This window comes from Rhinolophus ferrumequinum, chromosome 3, assembly GCF_004115265.2.
Source record: "Rhinolophus ferrumequinum isolate MPI-CBG mRhiFer1 chromosome 3, mRhiFer1_v1.p, whole genome shotgun sequence".
NCBI lineage: Eukaryota > Metazoa > Chordata > Mammalia > Chiroptera > Rhinolophidae > Rhinolophus > Rhinolophus ferrumequinum.
In genome coordinates this window covers 5,175,539-5,190,612 of record NC_046286.1, presented here as the reverse complement: position 1 = coordinate 5,190,612, position 15,074 = coordinate 5,175,539, and the positions used below count along the sequence as shown (strand labels likewise).

Sequence of the window (15,074 nt, the reverse complement as noted above, 5' to 3'; positions counted from 1 at the left end):
CATCCCTGAGGGAAATACCAGGAAAGGGTGAGGAGGAGGAAGGGGCAGGTTTAGTATGGATTGCTCTGAGATACTCTCTGGCTAAACAGTAACTTTACCAGGCCATTTCCTTCATATCTTCCTGGTCCTCAGAGCTGAGTCGACTTTCTCAAGCAGAAATGTTCTTGGGCCTCTTCATTTTCCCCTTCAAAATGCACAAGTTGTGCAAGAAAAATCCACATTCCACACTAACAAGGCAAGGGTTATAATGAGAACTTGGTTTCTTCCAGGCAATATTTTCATCTTTTGTTTTATTTATGTTTTTAAAAAGTAAGCTTTTGTGGTAAGAAATCAAGGCAGAGTAATAAAGAAGGATGGGAGAGTGTGGAATGGAAACTTCCTTTTCATTTTTCCCCCCAAAGAGCAGGGACTGCAAGGGGGGGAGGGGTCACTCCAGGTCCAAACACCACCTCAGGGGCAACAGAGCAGAACCAGAACCAAGAAAGGCCAGTGACCTGGAGCCAGTCAGCTCCAGCAGCCCCAGGTCACAGATGAACCCTAGGCCAGGAATTCAGTGGGAAGAGCCTACACTGCCTCCCAGCCCGCAGGCCTCTGCTGATCAGCAGCACACAAGAGAACACAGGTCTCTCAGTTTCCACACCTGTAGAATGGGAGCACGGTCCTTCTCTCACAATGTGCCAAGGATGTGCTAAAGAAACAACCCTTCTGGGTTGTGGTTCTGTGTTTCTCAGTCTATAGAAACAGGCTGAGAAGAAACAAAACATATTGCTCCTTCCCTTCCTAAGTAGTTCCAGGGGATCTTTGTCGTTGGGGAAGAGCGGGAGATGTCAGGCAGGGACGCGCCCCAACGCCCATGTAACCAGAGGCCTGGGGTCTTCGTGCCTGCGACAACCATCCCAGGTGGCCACGGATGCTGGGCCTGCACGTGACCCCACCCCGTTGCCCCGGAGACACACAGAGGTTTGTTTTCAAATCCTGGACTCTCCCATCGAGCGCCCCTGGCGTCGCCGGCGGGGGTGCGCGTGGTGTGGGCCTGGTCGCCTGCGTGCCACCGTCCCGACCCTCCGGGCCACGCGTCCCCGCCGCCCCGCCGCGGTGGTACGGCCGGAGCCTCCAGGCTGCGCAGCCGCCCAGCCCTCTCCAGAGTAGGGGGTCCACTTGCCAGGGAGGAGGTGAGAGGATCGGGGCCCGAGCGCCTGGGGAGGGCGTTTGGGGCGAGGAGGTCGCCTGGCGATGGAGGGGCCGTGTCCAGCGCAGGCAGCGCCCATACTGCGCCGCAGACCCTTTGGCCTCAGTTTCCTCGTTGCGCGTTCAACGCTCGGACCTCACTCTGATCCCGCGTCCCTGGTCCTCCAGGTTCCTTTGCCAGACTGTCCCCTGAGGGACCCCGAAGCTGCCCTCTTTTGGTTTGTCCAGGTCGGGTGCGACCGGCTGGGCCTCAGCAGCCCTTGACAGTTGGAGAGCCTCCTGCCTGGACACCAACAGCGTGCGATTTCTCCCCACCCCCAGATCCTGTCAGCAAAATGCTGGGCGTCGAGGAGAACGTGCCTCGGAAGGACCCTGGCGATGCAGAAAGCGGGTCCTGTAAGCCCGAAACACCAAGACCGACCCAGGAGGACCAGAGCAGCCCCGAGGACCACCCTCCCCGTAGGTCCATGCCCGGCGGCCCTATTGCCTCTCCGGGGTGCTTAGTGTGGATTAGGTCGAAAGGAGCCACTAAGGGCCCGCAGCCGCTGTGGCCCCAGTTCTCTCTTCACCGTCCCTCTCTTTTGGTTTGCCCTTCTTCTCCCACCCTGGTCTCTAGGCTCTCTATTGACCACAGGGTCTTCGGTTCTGGAGCAAGAAGGGACCCAAGTGCGATTACTTGAAATGTGGCAAGACTTGAGGCCAAGTCATTTCAAAGCCATCTTTGTTGTATTTCGAATTTGTAGGAGGAAAATGGGACACCTGGGGTAGATTTTAAACAACCCAATGATCCCAGATAGGAACTGTGTTCTCTTGGGGTTCATATTCTTTAGCTCTTATACGAGAGTGGATTTTTTTTTTATGTTTCTATTGGGGCACAAGGTCACTTCGGTTGGTCTGAGCTCACTGGGACGCATCCTGCCCGGAGGGGAGGGACGGCAGTGAGCAGGCCACCAGGCCCACTCCGCGCACCCCCGCCGGCGAGGCCAGGGCCGCTCGATGGGAAATGCATCCCGCATTTCTCTTATAATAATCTCCAGAGAGTCTAAACAGTCATCAGTCTGTCGACTTATTCACATGCAAAAACATGAGTTAAGTTCTTGAAGATTGAAATGGGAAAATTGATTTCAAGGCCATGCTACCAAGTTGAATTATATTCGTTTCTCTTGTAGCCACGTGGGGTCGCTGCTGGTTAACAGACTGGTACTAAAGCGCAAATTGGGTGCTTGGTAATCCCGACTGGGAATAAGTATTCTGTAGATACGAACGAACGTGAGGAGAGGTGAAAGTCACGTTTTTTGCAAACACAATTTAAGCAATTGAAGTGGCTATTTAAATGAATCCATAGGTAAAACAACTTTCAGTAAAATGAATAACAAATTTCCTCTTTAAGAAAAATAAGTTTGAAATTTTATATACTGGGTTGACTTGTTAAGTTACTTACTATACTATCTTGAAAACGTCTTTGTCCTTGGGATCTGGATTTTTAAAATCTACCTTAGTTGCATTTTATCTCTAAATTCTCTTTGAGCCCTCTCCTTTCCTGAATATTACAGCTGTTGGAGTTGCTTAGTGTTCTGGTTAGCAACAGAACAATCTTGTCAAAGCAAGCTGTGTGACCTCTGATCTGTTGTCATTGGAAAGTGTATATTTCCTTCAGTTCTTCAATAAGCTGCTATAGATCAGTCTCTGAAGATTTTTTTTTTGGTTCTCATTTTGAATTAGTGGTAAGTCTATTTGCATATTTGACTGTGTTTTGTAATTTTGGCTGGAACTAAAACTTCAGAGAGGCTGCAAAGTAAAGGGAACTTCAACTATCCACTTAAGGTTCAATTCACCTTTATGTTTACTTAAGCAGGACTCATTGCACGCGCCTTCTCTCTATTTGTTTTCCTTTTACCGAAACTAAGTTAAAGTCATGAAATTACCTCGAAAAACTTCATCACGTATCTTCTAAAAACAAAGGCATTCTCCTATGTAACCTATTTTTGTACGATAAATTTTCCATTAGTAAATCTTTTTACTAATGGAAAACGTAAACATTTACAAAAGTAGGGAGGCTCGTATCAGGAACCCCCACTTAATCACCCAGCTTCAACAATTACCAAGTTATGGCCAATCTTAGTTCATTTATATCTGCCACACATCTTGGAGCCAAATACTTTTCTGTGAACAAATTATGAAGCTTCATTGAAAGAGTGTGAGAAAATATGATTAATTGTGTGCAACTTCGTTTTATATACCAAATAATCGTTATAACTACCATGTATGCTTATTATATGAGAGTGCTATCTATCAGCTAGCTCTTTACTAAGAACTTAGAACAGTGGTTCCCAAATCTGGTTTGTGACAAAATTCTTGGTAATCTATTTAGTAAAATGAAATAAAGATGTTGTAATGAGCTTTTCCTAAAGCTAAATTGATTCCATTTAAAAGATTACACTTTATTCTGACAGTATTCCCTTTCTGCTCTTTTGGAGGTTACATTATCCTTTCTTTTATGAAATGATGGTTTTGGTGGTGGTAGAGTTGATTTTTTTTTTTTATTTGCTTGTTTCACTGTCCAGACTTGGCCAAACAAAAAGTTGGCAAGTTATTGTCAGTTGCTCACTTTTTGGAAATTGAATTAGTCTGTGAAATCTTAAATCTGAGAACTACTGTTTTAGAAGACCAAATGACGTTGGCGCCATTCAGTATTGTCTCTGTGGAGAATTCAATTTTATCAGAGGCAGGAAGAGAAGTGTGGAATGTGTATCATAATTCATGTTTATTTTTGTAAGCAAATTATTGTTTCTTTGCTGCTTAATTATTCTTTTTACTTTGTAAGAGAAAGGTTTTAATTGGTTTCACTTTCTATATATTATAAAATAACTTCTCTGGCCTCCCTCACCTCCCATGCTGGACTTCTCTGAGAGGCCCAGTCACGGGGCCTAGAGTTCACAAAATGGAAAGGACTAGAATGGTTGAATGACTTCGTGTACGATCAGTTTGAATCCAAATTTGGGGCCTCCTCAGTGGAGTGAATCTCTGAATAAAATAGAAATTCAGACTCGTGTGGGTTCACCGTTGTCCACTGTCCGTTCTTTCTGTCATAGGTCTGATAGATACAGATAATGACGCTTCCAAGCTCAGCAATGAGGTTGGGATGAACCATGATTTTCACATGGAAGAAGTTTTACCTCCAAGCAGGTATACACTTTCCTCATTTTCCCATTTTATTTAATGGCTTCTGACCAGACTTAAAGCATTTTTATGTAATAATACAATCAATGTTTGAATATAAGCCTTAAGAGGTCTCAACAACTTAAACAGAAGAGGAATCAGTTATAATTATTATTATCAGAGGGACAAGAAGCAAATGTTATTTAACCAGTAAATTATTGTTCCAGTGAATAAATGTTAATTAACCAAGCAATTATTGTTGGAATGTTCACTTTGGGACAGGGTGGATTTTCTGACAGATATGGAGGAAGTGGCCTGGAGTAGCTAGCTATTGCTGTGTAACAAATTACCCCAAAACTTAGCAGCTAAAATGACGACGTTCATTGTCTCAGTTTCTGTGGGTCAGAAATGTGCGCCTGGTTTAACTAACAGTGTGCCTCTGGCTCAAGGTCTTTCCTGAGGCTGCAGTCAGTCTGTTGACTGTTGGCAGAGCCTCCTTCAGTCTTGGCCGCCTGGACCATTCCACAGAGCAGCTCACAATGTGGCAGCTGGCTGCCCTCACTCAGAGCAAGGGCATGAGAGTGTGAGAGCCAGTGCCTCTGATGGAAACCACAGTCTTGTTATCTAACCTCAGAAGTGATATCCTATACCCCTGCCACATTCTGTCCCCTAGAAGGGAGTCACTAAACCTAGCCCACTCTCCAGGGGACGGGATTACACCAGGCTGTGAGTACCAGGAATTACAGATCTTTGGGGTCATTTTATTAGCTGCTTACCCATGGCTCCTATCAGTTACTCTTTTAAGTGATCACAGATTAAACAGGCGCAGATAAAAAGGTTAATTTTCTAATAGTGGCATTTTCAACTCTTTCTTTTTCCTGGCTTCATAATTAGCTTAATTTATGAATTAGGATCAGAACCCTGTTGATAAATAATACTCCCCCACCCCCATCAAGCTTTATTTTGATTCTTCTTAGTTCTATTGACATTGCAATAAATAAATAGGAACCGTTCTGTAAGTATGAATTAAATGGCTCTGCTGGCTTATTAGCAGGTAAGTGGGTAAATTCACTGTCAGCATTTACATTTTAAAACAGTTCTAATTTCCCACCAGAATAAATGCCAGAATAAATAATGGCAGCTTGTGATTAGTCGGCTTCCTTAAATGCTTTTGTTATTTGGCAACTTCAGGGAATCTGTCACTAAAGTGCTATTCCCTGTCACAAGCTGCCGCCTGGTCTGCGTGCTCTGATTTGCCCTTGCCTGGTGCCAACAGGTGTCTGTGCCAAGCACAGTTCTGGGAACAGGTTTCCACCAAAATCCAGATCTCCTAGCACCACTCTCACTGCTGGCAGGAGAGGAGAAAAATGAAACGGAGAGTGAGCTTCTACTAAAGAGCTGGTGGTGAAGGAGTTGGGTTGGGGAGGAGGTCGAGGAAATGAGGGAGGGACAAACGAGCAGGGGAAATAGTACTATTGAGAGCTGGGTTTTCAAGGAAGGTAAGGCAGTTTATCTCTGGAAAAAGGTTGAAATAGAGTTTGAGGTTACTTGTCTATGATCCATTCGTGGAAGGTGGAAGGTCTGTGTCTAGATTCGTATTTTTGCGTGTAGATGTGCAGTTGTTTCAGCACCATTTGTTGAAAAGACTGTCCTTTCTCAATTGAATTGCCTTTGTTTCTTCTGTCTTTCTAAGAGAAAAAAAAGACTGATCTTTCTGGCTTCCATGACTGGCTACATGAGGCTGGAAATATAGGAGGAACAAGTTTGGAGGGAGACGATAATGAATTCAATTTTAGACCTGCTGATTTGGAAATATCTGTGGGTATTCAGGTATTATCAAAGAAGGAAAATCCTTTCCTAGAGTTTAAGACTCTAAGAAAATGAAAGACCATTTAGTTCATTGCCATATGTATACATACATGGAAACGGAGTCACATATTATCTAGGCTAGATGCAAAACCAGTGCTAAAGCTCAGCCTGACCTCTCTTCGGGTTTCTTCCTACTGCAGAGAGAAGGCTGTTCTAGAACCGCGAGAGCCCTTCTGAGAGGTTTTGCAGATGCCCCGGACAGCCAAGTCTAACCCCAGCTATTGAACTCTGTTGCAGTCCAAACATAGTTCCTGGCCTTTCCCTGTCAGTGTAAAGCGTTTTATCATACAAACGCTTATGTGGGGCTTAGGAGATAATGTCTTAGAGCCATTTTTGGATAGAAAAAGTAATTTGTTTATTTAACCCTTGTACAGTCTGGAAGGCAAGGTCAAGGAGAAAATGCACGATGCCTTTTGGGATCATCTTAAACAGCAACTATCAGCTACTCCCCCAGACTTCAGCTGTGCTCTTGAGCTTCTGAAAGAAATGAAAGAGGTGAGTGACTAACCTTCCATTTGTAGATGTGACGTTCCTGGACAGGACATCCCTAACTCATTCGAATGTCAGTGGCTAGCAAATCCTAACAGCGTGGTCCGTGAATCCGTCATACTCTAATCAGTCAACAAAAATCACACAGTGATTTCAACAAGGGAGTTTTCATATAAAAATCATTACAACAGGGAATTGGAGAAATGAGGGCTTTGGGCCAGTAAGAACAAAGAGAACTCTAAAGAACACGGGAATATCAGATAAAAGGAGGGTCCACCATACCCCTAAGGCTGACATAGAACACCCCAGTACTCACTGGAGAGGGCACAGCTGTGCCAGGGGAAGTTGCTGACCACCACACAGGGCAGGCACTGGGTGCTAGGGTACCAGCCCCTGCTGCAGCAGCCTGGCACTGGAGACGCCACTCGGACTGCAGGAGCTGGCGGCTGGCAACGCCATGCATACTACAGGAGCCTGCCAAGTGAGCATTCCAGAACCCAAAAGAAATGCTCAGGTAACGCCTAGTGATTCACACCCTTGTCTAATCCTCTCTCCTCAAGTGGGGATGAGATCTGTGACTTGCGTCTAACCAGTCGAATATGGCAGAGGTGCTGGGATGTCACATTTTGTTGTGCAAGACTGTCGTAGCAGACTGGAGAGAGACATTCTCCTGCTGGCCTGGAAGAAGCAAACAGGTACGTTGTGAACTACCTCTGGAGAGGGCCACGTGGCCAGGAAATGCAGGTGGCCTCTAGGACCAGCACCCAGCCAATGGCCAGTAAGAAGCTGGGGCCCTCAAGCATATAGCTGTAAGGAAATGAATTCAGCCAACCATTTGAATGAGCTTGGTAACAGATTCTTCCCCAGGCAAGCTTCCAAATGAGAATGCAGCCCAGCTGACATCTTGATTAGAGCCTTGTGAGACCCTGAACAGAGCACCCAGTTAAACTGTGCCTGGACCCCTGACCCACAGAAGCTGTGGGATAACAAATGTATATGCTGTTTTAAGCATCTAAGTTTACGGTAGTGTGTTAGGCAGCATAGAAAACTGCATAAACTGCAGTTTACTGCAGTCATACTGCATATAGTACACCCTACAGATGAAGCTTAAAATTTACCATCTGGTAAAGGAAAAATATTTAACAAAGTTCATTTTTCCAGAGCAGAGAAAGGATGGACGGACTTGGTGCTAAGAGATGATAAATTGACAAATGTCACATTCCACTGCTTTGGCTACTCAGCTCCCACACTCATGCTTCTACACACATTTGAATTCCCGGACTGTTTGATGTTATGGCTCGGGAGGTTAGACAACACCCAGCTCCTCATGGGAAGCTCAGACCACGTGGTCACCACTGTCCTATGGTGAGGTATTTACTTCCTGCCAAGGCCTAGGAGCAAAGGCAAATAGTTATCTTTAGAAGAGGGCATAGATTTGCTCCAAAGTCCTGGAGATCTGTGCTGTGACGCCCCTGTGAGTGCCTGCCAGAGGCTCAGTACTGCATACTTACTTGCCGTGGACACTTCAAATATCATTGAACCTGCTGGATCATAAGTCCCAAATGGTAGAGCAGCTCGTCTGGCAGCCTGGACTTGCTTCAGAACCTTCTCTGGCTCTGGAGCCCCATGAGGTTGAAATTGGCAACCTCATCAGTGACTAAATGAGTGTCACATAAGAACGTCCAAACCTATGGAGAATTTTTGTAAGAGTCTGATTTTATTTGAGCCAAACAGACACCGTGCCGGGGAGCAAGATCTCAAATGTGCCAGAGGATGACAGTTTTGCAGTTTCTTTTATACATTTTGAATTAAGGGGGGAACGTAAGGAAGACTATAGTTAACAAGATTATTTGCTCCCTTGAGGGGGTCTGACTAAGACTACTCTGGCAGTTCAGAGGTGCGCAGAAACAACGGACAGGGCTGGCTTAAAGTAAAGACAAACCTTTTACTACAGAAACTATATGCCTGGGACGTGACTACCCACCATGACCTGCCTAGTTAGGAATTTATGATCAGGTCACCCTGGGAGGTTACTTTCAGTCATTTGACGTGTCAGATTGATTACAGAGCCCTTTTTCAATCCACAAAACACAAAGGTAGTGTAGGTTACCTTGAAAATCCAAAAAGACTTATAAGTACCGTGCCTCTTTTTTCATGGTGGGAAGTTTGAGGTACAGCAACTTGTCTTTCATCTTGGAGGGAATAGCTTGACAAGGTCCAGACCCCTGAAGCTCTGGCAGCTTCGCTGAATTTTTGTGGGGATTATCCGCCATCCTCCAGTTTGCATGTCTTTCTAAGGTATCTAAAATACTTGCTACTTCTGCTCATCAGACCCAGTGGACATATGGCCATTGAGTTCGAACCTCACTCATGGTACCAATTTTGTATCAGTCAGGGTCCAATCAGGAGAAGAAAGCAGACAGTAATTTGAACAGAGGGAAGCTGTAATGCTGTAGGAGCTTGCTGAGGAGGAGCGCACAGAACCAGGAAGGAGGACTCTTCTTTTTAGCATCGCGTCAGCATACTCTAACAAAACCTAACTTTGTGCCAGCCAGCAAAATAAAACTACAGGAAGGGCCGGCTGCATTTTCCGAGTCGGCACTGAAGGGTGGACCCGGAACTGACAGGCTCCACATGGATGACCGGCGCGGTTCACCATTTGCACAGATAACATGGAGCACCTTGCCCTTTGTTTAAGAAGCTAAACATGGGATCTTGCTATGACAACACGGTGCTCCATTCAATTAAACAAATAATCATTGAAACCCATCCCTCACCCCCACCATGTTCTGTAGGTTACGGGGCACAGAGATGAAGAGACACTCTGTTCACATGTTAATTGGCTATTTCCAGTTACTTTTAGCAGTTCCTTTGCATATTATATCCTTACTCTCTGAAGTAAAAATCTCAAAAATGCCCACTTTTCTAAATGAAGAGTACCTTAGCATCATGTCACGGTGTGTATTTTATATGTGTTGCAGTTTGTGTTTTGTTTTGTTTTTAACTTTTTTTAAATTTAAGTGTGTTTTTCCAGGAGCTCCAAGTCAAGTAGTTGTTTCAATGTACTTGTGGAGGGCGCAGCTCACAGTGGCCCGTGTGGGAATTGGACTGGCATCGTTAAGAGCACCGCGCTCTAACCAACTGAGCCATCTGGCCGCCCCCGTTTGTGTTTCTTTTTACCACACTCCTTGATTTTCTCTCTTTATCTCATTCTGCCCAGACAATAATATATCATTGCAGTAACTGATCCCCAAAAGCCTTGGACTATTATCGGCCCCTAAACAACGATAAATAGTGCTGTCTAGGGAATTTAGGGACCCAACTTCTTGATCCTTAAAAGCCACAGGCTGGGATGTCTTTGACTAGAGCGTTCGTCCATTAGAAAAAGTCTGGGACTCTAAACCCAATGTAAGTCCTCTGACTTTGTTTCCTGGGCAGATCCTGCTCTCCCTGCTGTTACCACGCCAGAACCGCCTCAGAAGTGAAATCGAGGAATCTCTGGACATGGACCTCCTCAGGCGGGAGGCAGAATGCGGGGACCTGCATGTCCCTCATCTCTCTAAGCGCATTCTCAACATGATGACCCTGCTGTGCGCACCAATTCGGGATGAAGCTGTGCAGAAACTCGAGAATGTTGCAGACCCCGTTTGCTTACTGAGGTGTGACGCTTGATTCCGTCCCCCGAAACCTGCCTCTTCCCCTGGGTGATAGCCCCTGTCTTGGCTGGCTCTACCTGACTAACCCCCTTCTCTCGGGCCTATTAGCTTTCCTTTTCCAAAGATGGCCTTCCCAGACTCTTTGGTTATCCTTTTAGATTGATTGGGCCCCCTGTGTAACGTCCTACCATCAAACGTGAGCGTATGTAATCTTTTCTCCCAAGGAGTCCAAACATGGCTTTCCTGTTTTCTTATCGTAGTTCATACAATATGGGGCAGGGCAGGCAGAGGTTAGAGTGATTGGCCCAGAAATCAGATCAGAAATAGCACCACCTGTCATCCCACTTCCCAGAGAGAATTGTTAGCATTCTGGTGTGTTTTCTTCCACTGACTACTTTTTCTTAAGAGACACCAGAATGACCGTTGTGGAAAGAGATCTAGCTCAGAGACTTCCAGGTCCAAAGCCTTATCTGTTCTTAGCTCTGCTACTCACTCACTCTGGGCCACATGTCCTCTTTAGGAGGCAGGACTAAGTTAGTTTTAAAGCCCCTCTTACTTTTAGAATACAGTGATTTAATGACTCCTTGTCTTGGAACACTTCTCACTGGATTTCTTTTCGTAGTATCAATGTTCTGTTTTCCCTTGTGTCAGAGGGATCTTTCACGTTCTGGGCCTGATGAAAATGGACATGGTGAACTACACTATCCAGAGCCTTCAGCCCCACCTACAGGAACATTCCATCGAGCATGAACGGGCTAAATTCCAGGAACTCCTCAACAAGCAGCCTAGTATGTATATAACTCGAGGACAGGAGTGGGAAGGTCTGACCTTGGGTCTCATTTGTATGATGCTGGAGAGTATTCCATCTCTTAAGGAAGCGGAAGTTTCTTCCGCAGGGAGCGGGAGGGAGAAGGAACAGCTACGACAGAGACACCCCTCCGACCCCAAAGCATCTGTCCATTGAGAGAAGAACCTTAGCCTTGAAGCCGCAGGGATGTGGACGCTGAGGACGCTCACACACTTCCTGTCACAGGCCTCCTGGACCACACCACCAAATGGCTGACCCGCGCGGCAGCAGACCTCGCCACGCTGCCTCCAGCGGGCCCTGATGCTCCCGACTCCTCCAGTGTGGCCTGCCCGTCTCCAAATGGGGCAGCCGACAGCCCAGTGCCCGTCAGCCCCGCCATGGTGCTGTCCCAGGGTTTCCTGAACCTTCTTCTCTGGGACCCTGAAAATGAGGAGTTCCCTGAGGTAGGACGTGCGGGCCCCGCCACGTTGTTTTGCACTCAGGGCTTCCGCCAGGGCCCTCCTCTCCTGATGGCTTGTCCTCCTTCCTCAGACCCTGCTGAGGGATAGAGCCCGGCTGCAGGAGCTGGAGTCGCAGCTGCGCCAGTTAACCGTCCTGGCCGCAGTCTTGCTGGTGGCCAGCAGTTTCTCTGGCAGTGTTCTGTTCGGCTCACCTCAGTTTGTGGATAAGCTGAAACGCATCGCCAAAGCCCACATGGAGGAGTTTAATTCCAGGTGAGCTGCACAGGTTGGTTGTTTTTTTTTTTTAGAGTCCACGATACGTTGTAGGAGGGCATCGGCAGAGCAGGATCATGGCTTACGTACCACACAAAGCACAGAACGGCACTTTGCACCCATCCACAGAGATTGTCGGTGTCTTCCTATAAGTGGTCTTGAGGCTTGTGACAAAGAAAAATAAAACTTTCTTCCAAAAAGAGTATCGTGGAGGATACTTTGCCACAAAATGATTCATGACCTTGTTTGCCGCAAAGGAGTGGTTACCTAGCTGATGGAGGACAGCGCAGTGGGCTGGTCGTATGTATAGCTCGGAGCTGATCGGTCCGTCAGTGGTGCTGACTGACCATCCACTGTGTGTGCAGGGCATCACAGCAGCGGAATCAGAGGGCCAGGTTTGTCACTGGAATTGGTGACAGTAGGACGGATTACCGTGGGAAATGTCCAAGAAAGTCTTAAAAATGTATGTACATATATACCAAGGGTGCCAAAAAAGTGGATACACTTTTTTTTTTTGATACACATTTTAAGAAAGGAAAAAAAAACGTATTAAAATTACTCTGATGGTCACCACGTTGAGCACCTCTTGTAATTGCAGAAGTCAAACGTGACTTGTATTCATCTTCTGTTATTGGTATATATTGAGTATTACAATTTTAATATAGTTTTTTCCTATCTTAAAATGTGTATATATTTTTTTGGCACCCTCTGCAAATAAATAAGTTCCATGAAGCTAAAGAATACTGAGTTGATCCGAGAGCAGAACCAAACCCTTGTCCGGAGTTGACTTTAGTTTATCTTGTTTACAAAGAAGTAGAACCTGGTACCCTATGAGATATTAGTTGATATCTCGAGGGTTAGAGGGAAGACACAACCTACCCACTGACCTCTGCTGTGGCCCAGGGCTGGGCTGAGGGCAGGAAGATGGCTGGGAGACGCCCGCAGGTGGGCACAGCTGCTGCTGTGGAGCTTCCCAGGCTTGGCCTGTGCCAGGGCCACCTGGTGGTACCCGCTTCCTCTTCTTCCTGGCCTAGGCCCGAGGAGGCTATGCTGACCGTGAGTGAACAGGTGTCTCAGGAAATGCATCAAAGCCTCAAGAGCATGGGCCTTGCTGCTCTGAGCAGCGACAACACCGCGTCCCTGATAGGACAGCTGCGGAGCATTGCCAAGGAGGAGAACTGTGTCCGCAGTGTCATCGGTGAGGTGGCTCGGGGTGTGAGAGCTGCGGGGAGAGGTAGAGCCCAACGCTGAAAGTCAGTGCCTGAACCGTTCAACAGGGACAGACATGATCATTGAGCAAGTCACTGCTTAGGCTTTCGTTTTTTCAAAATGCTGGGTTGAAAATAATATCTATTTTAAAGATCAACTCTATGGTTCTAAGGAAGATTTGCACCCAGCAATTCATGACTTCTAGGTGTGGTCTACTGTCCACCCAACCTGGTTAAGTCAACCCTGGCCTTCATGGCCATTTTCTGAGTGTAGTCGGAGACATGTGAGATCCACCCCCTGCCAACAAGAAACTAATGCTGAATTATGCTGGAGGATATGGTCCCCTAGGAGGGACTCCCCACATCCCACATTGGACGGAGGCTGTGAACTTGGCTTTGCTCTTAACCTCAGCCATAGCAGCCTAAGATGCTCCTGTTACGTCACTTACTCAGTAGGATCTAACTGATGGATACTTAAGTAATCTTTTGAATAGTCAAAAACTTACTAGCCCACTAGTTTTTGATCTTGGCTTTGTCCTTGGGAGCAAGATAGCAGCCCCCTTCCCCAAAAATCGAAACAGATTTCCTTATCTCCAGCTAAGCGAGTAGGTTAGTGAGTAACTCAGTTAACTTAGAATTTGGGTGATGCAGGGGCAGCATTTCTCCCTGGAAGTTGTTTGCCGGTTCCCGTCTCACTGTCCTTTCCTGCCCATAGATCAGCGGATCCATTTGTTTCTCAAATGCTGTTTGGTTCTTGGTGTGCAGCGATCTCTGTTAGACCTCCCTGGAGGCCTTACTCTCATCGAAGCAGAACTGGCTGAACTGGGCCAGAAGTTTGTCAACCTAAAGCATCACAATCAGCAGGTGTTTGGTCCTTACTACACGGAAATCCTAAAAACCCTCATCCCCCCAAGCCAGGCACTGGAAGCAGAAGTTGCGTCTCTCTGATAGCACCAGCTCCAAGCCCCGGCACCTTGGACCCAGAAAAGCAGCCCATCATTTTGCTGGGGTGACATCACCTGTGACCAGCCAAGCAGAATGCCTTTCACCTCCCTGCAGCCAGTGCCAGGGCTGGAGTGAGCCAGCGTGTAAACCCAGCTGGCCCAAATTCATTCACTAATAAACTTGTGAGCTGAAAACTACTGTTCCTGTGCTGAGCTGTGGCCAGGCCCTATGCCCTCAGCCCCCAACTAGCTAAGAAGCCAGAGGCCCCCAGTTTTTCCTCCCCTGGCTAGGTGTTCCCTTCAACATGAGAAGCCAAGAAGCCAAGACACCCAAGTACTAGTGTTATTTTGTCTAAGGGTAAAGCATTTCTCTGAGGGCTCTAAGAACTCTGTGGAATTATCCAAAATGTGAGTATAAGGGCTTCTCTGGAAGTTATAACTTTGTTTTGTCCTGTTCAGCTCAGGATTGGGCACGGTTGGAAGAATTTAACAGGAACCTAATTTCTAGGGTGCAGCAAGGAGTCAAGAAATAGTAAGAGCTTCAGCTCCCTCTTCTGTTGCAGGATCTGAAGCAGAGTGCAAACTGGGGCTGGGTATAAAAGGGATATTGGCGGCTACGAGCCTACAGTTGAGAACAGGTTTCAGAGTTCATGGGATTTCTCACGCAAGTATCCAGAGTTCAGGCTTGGACAGTTGGGTCAGCGACTGACTTGGATCAGGTTTTTCCTTGGTCCTGTCCTCTCGCTGAGTGAGTCTCATCTCTAAGCTGAGACAGGAGAGGTGTGGGCATTCAGAGGTGGAACACCTTCCATCCTTCTTCCCACTTCCAGTCTGGGACTTTAATTGGCAGTTTTGGTTGTGAGCTCCTGTTTGGCACCACAAATGAGAGATGTTTTGAAAGGACCTGAGCTTGTCTTCTGGGGTTGTAGAGATCCGAGCTGTCATTCTCAGAGTGATGGCAGCAGACCAGCCCCAACCTAGTAAGGCTGAAATTAGGAAAATGTTCCATTTAGATTCGCCCCTCCCCCCTTTTTTATGTA

General features: G+C 46.7%; 1 protein-coding gene across 2 annotated transcripts; it reads left to right on the top strand.

The window, feature by feature from the left end:
• The first annotated feature begins 1,520 nt into the window (after positions 1 to 1,520).
• TCP11 (t-complex 11) lies at positions 1,521 to 14,038 on the top strand. 2 transcript variants are annotated; one of them, XM_033102905.1, is made up of 9 exons: positions 1,521 to 1,662; positions 4,281 to 4,374; positions 6,591 to 6,711; positions 10,144 to 10,364; positions 11,013 to 11,149; positions 11,395 to 11,612; positions 11,701 to 11,882; positions 12,917 to 13,080; positions 13,806 to 14,038. In XM_033102905.1, exons 1-9 carry the CDS (start codon positions 1,524 to 1,526, stop codon positions 14,036 to 14,038), a joined length of 1,509 nt encoding a protein of 502 aa, XP_032958796.1. In that variant the 5' UTR covers positions 1,521 to 1,523. The 2 variants fall into 2 exon arrangements, with proteins under 2 accessions (XP_032958796.1, XP_032958795.1); XM_033102904.1 differs by having other exon boundaries at positions 1,524 to 1,647.
• Positions 14,039 to 15,074: the final 1,036 nt, after the last annotated feature.

What these genes read in the sequence shown, in the direction of transcription:
- TCP11 (XM_033102905.1), top strand. Translation starts at nt 1,524, where the DNA reads ATGCTGGGCGTCGAGGAGAACGTGCCTCGGAAGGACCCTGGCGATGCA. An exon ending in GAAGTTTTACCTCCAAGCAG is followed by an intron (nt 4,375 to 6,590) that starts GTATACACTTTC and finishes ACCCTTGTACAG; the next exon opens with TCTGGAAGGCAAGGTCAAGG. An exon ending in AAAATGAGGAGTTCCCTGAG is followed by an intron (nt 11,613 to 11,700) that starts GTAGGACGTGCG and finishes CTCCTTCCTCAG; the next exon opens with ACCCTGCTGAGGGATAGAGC.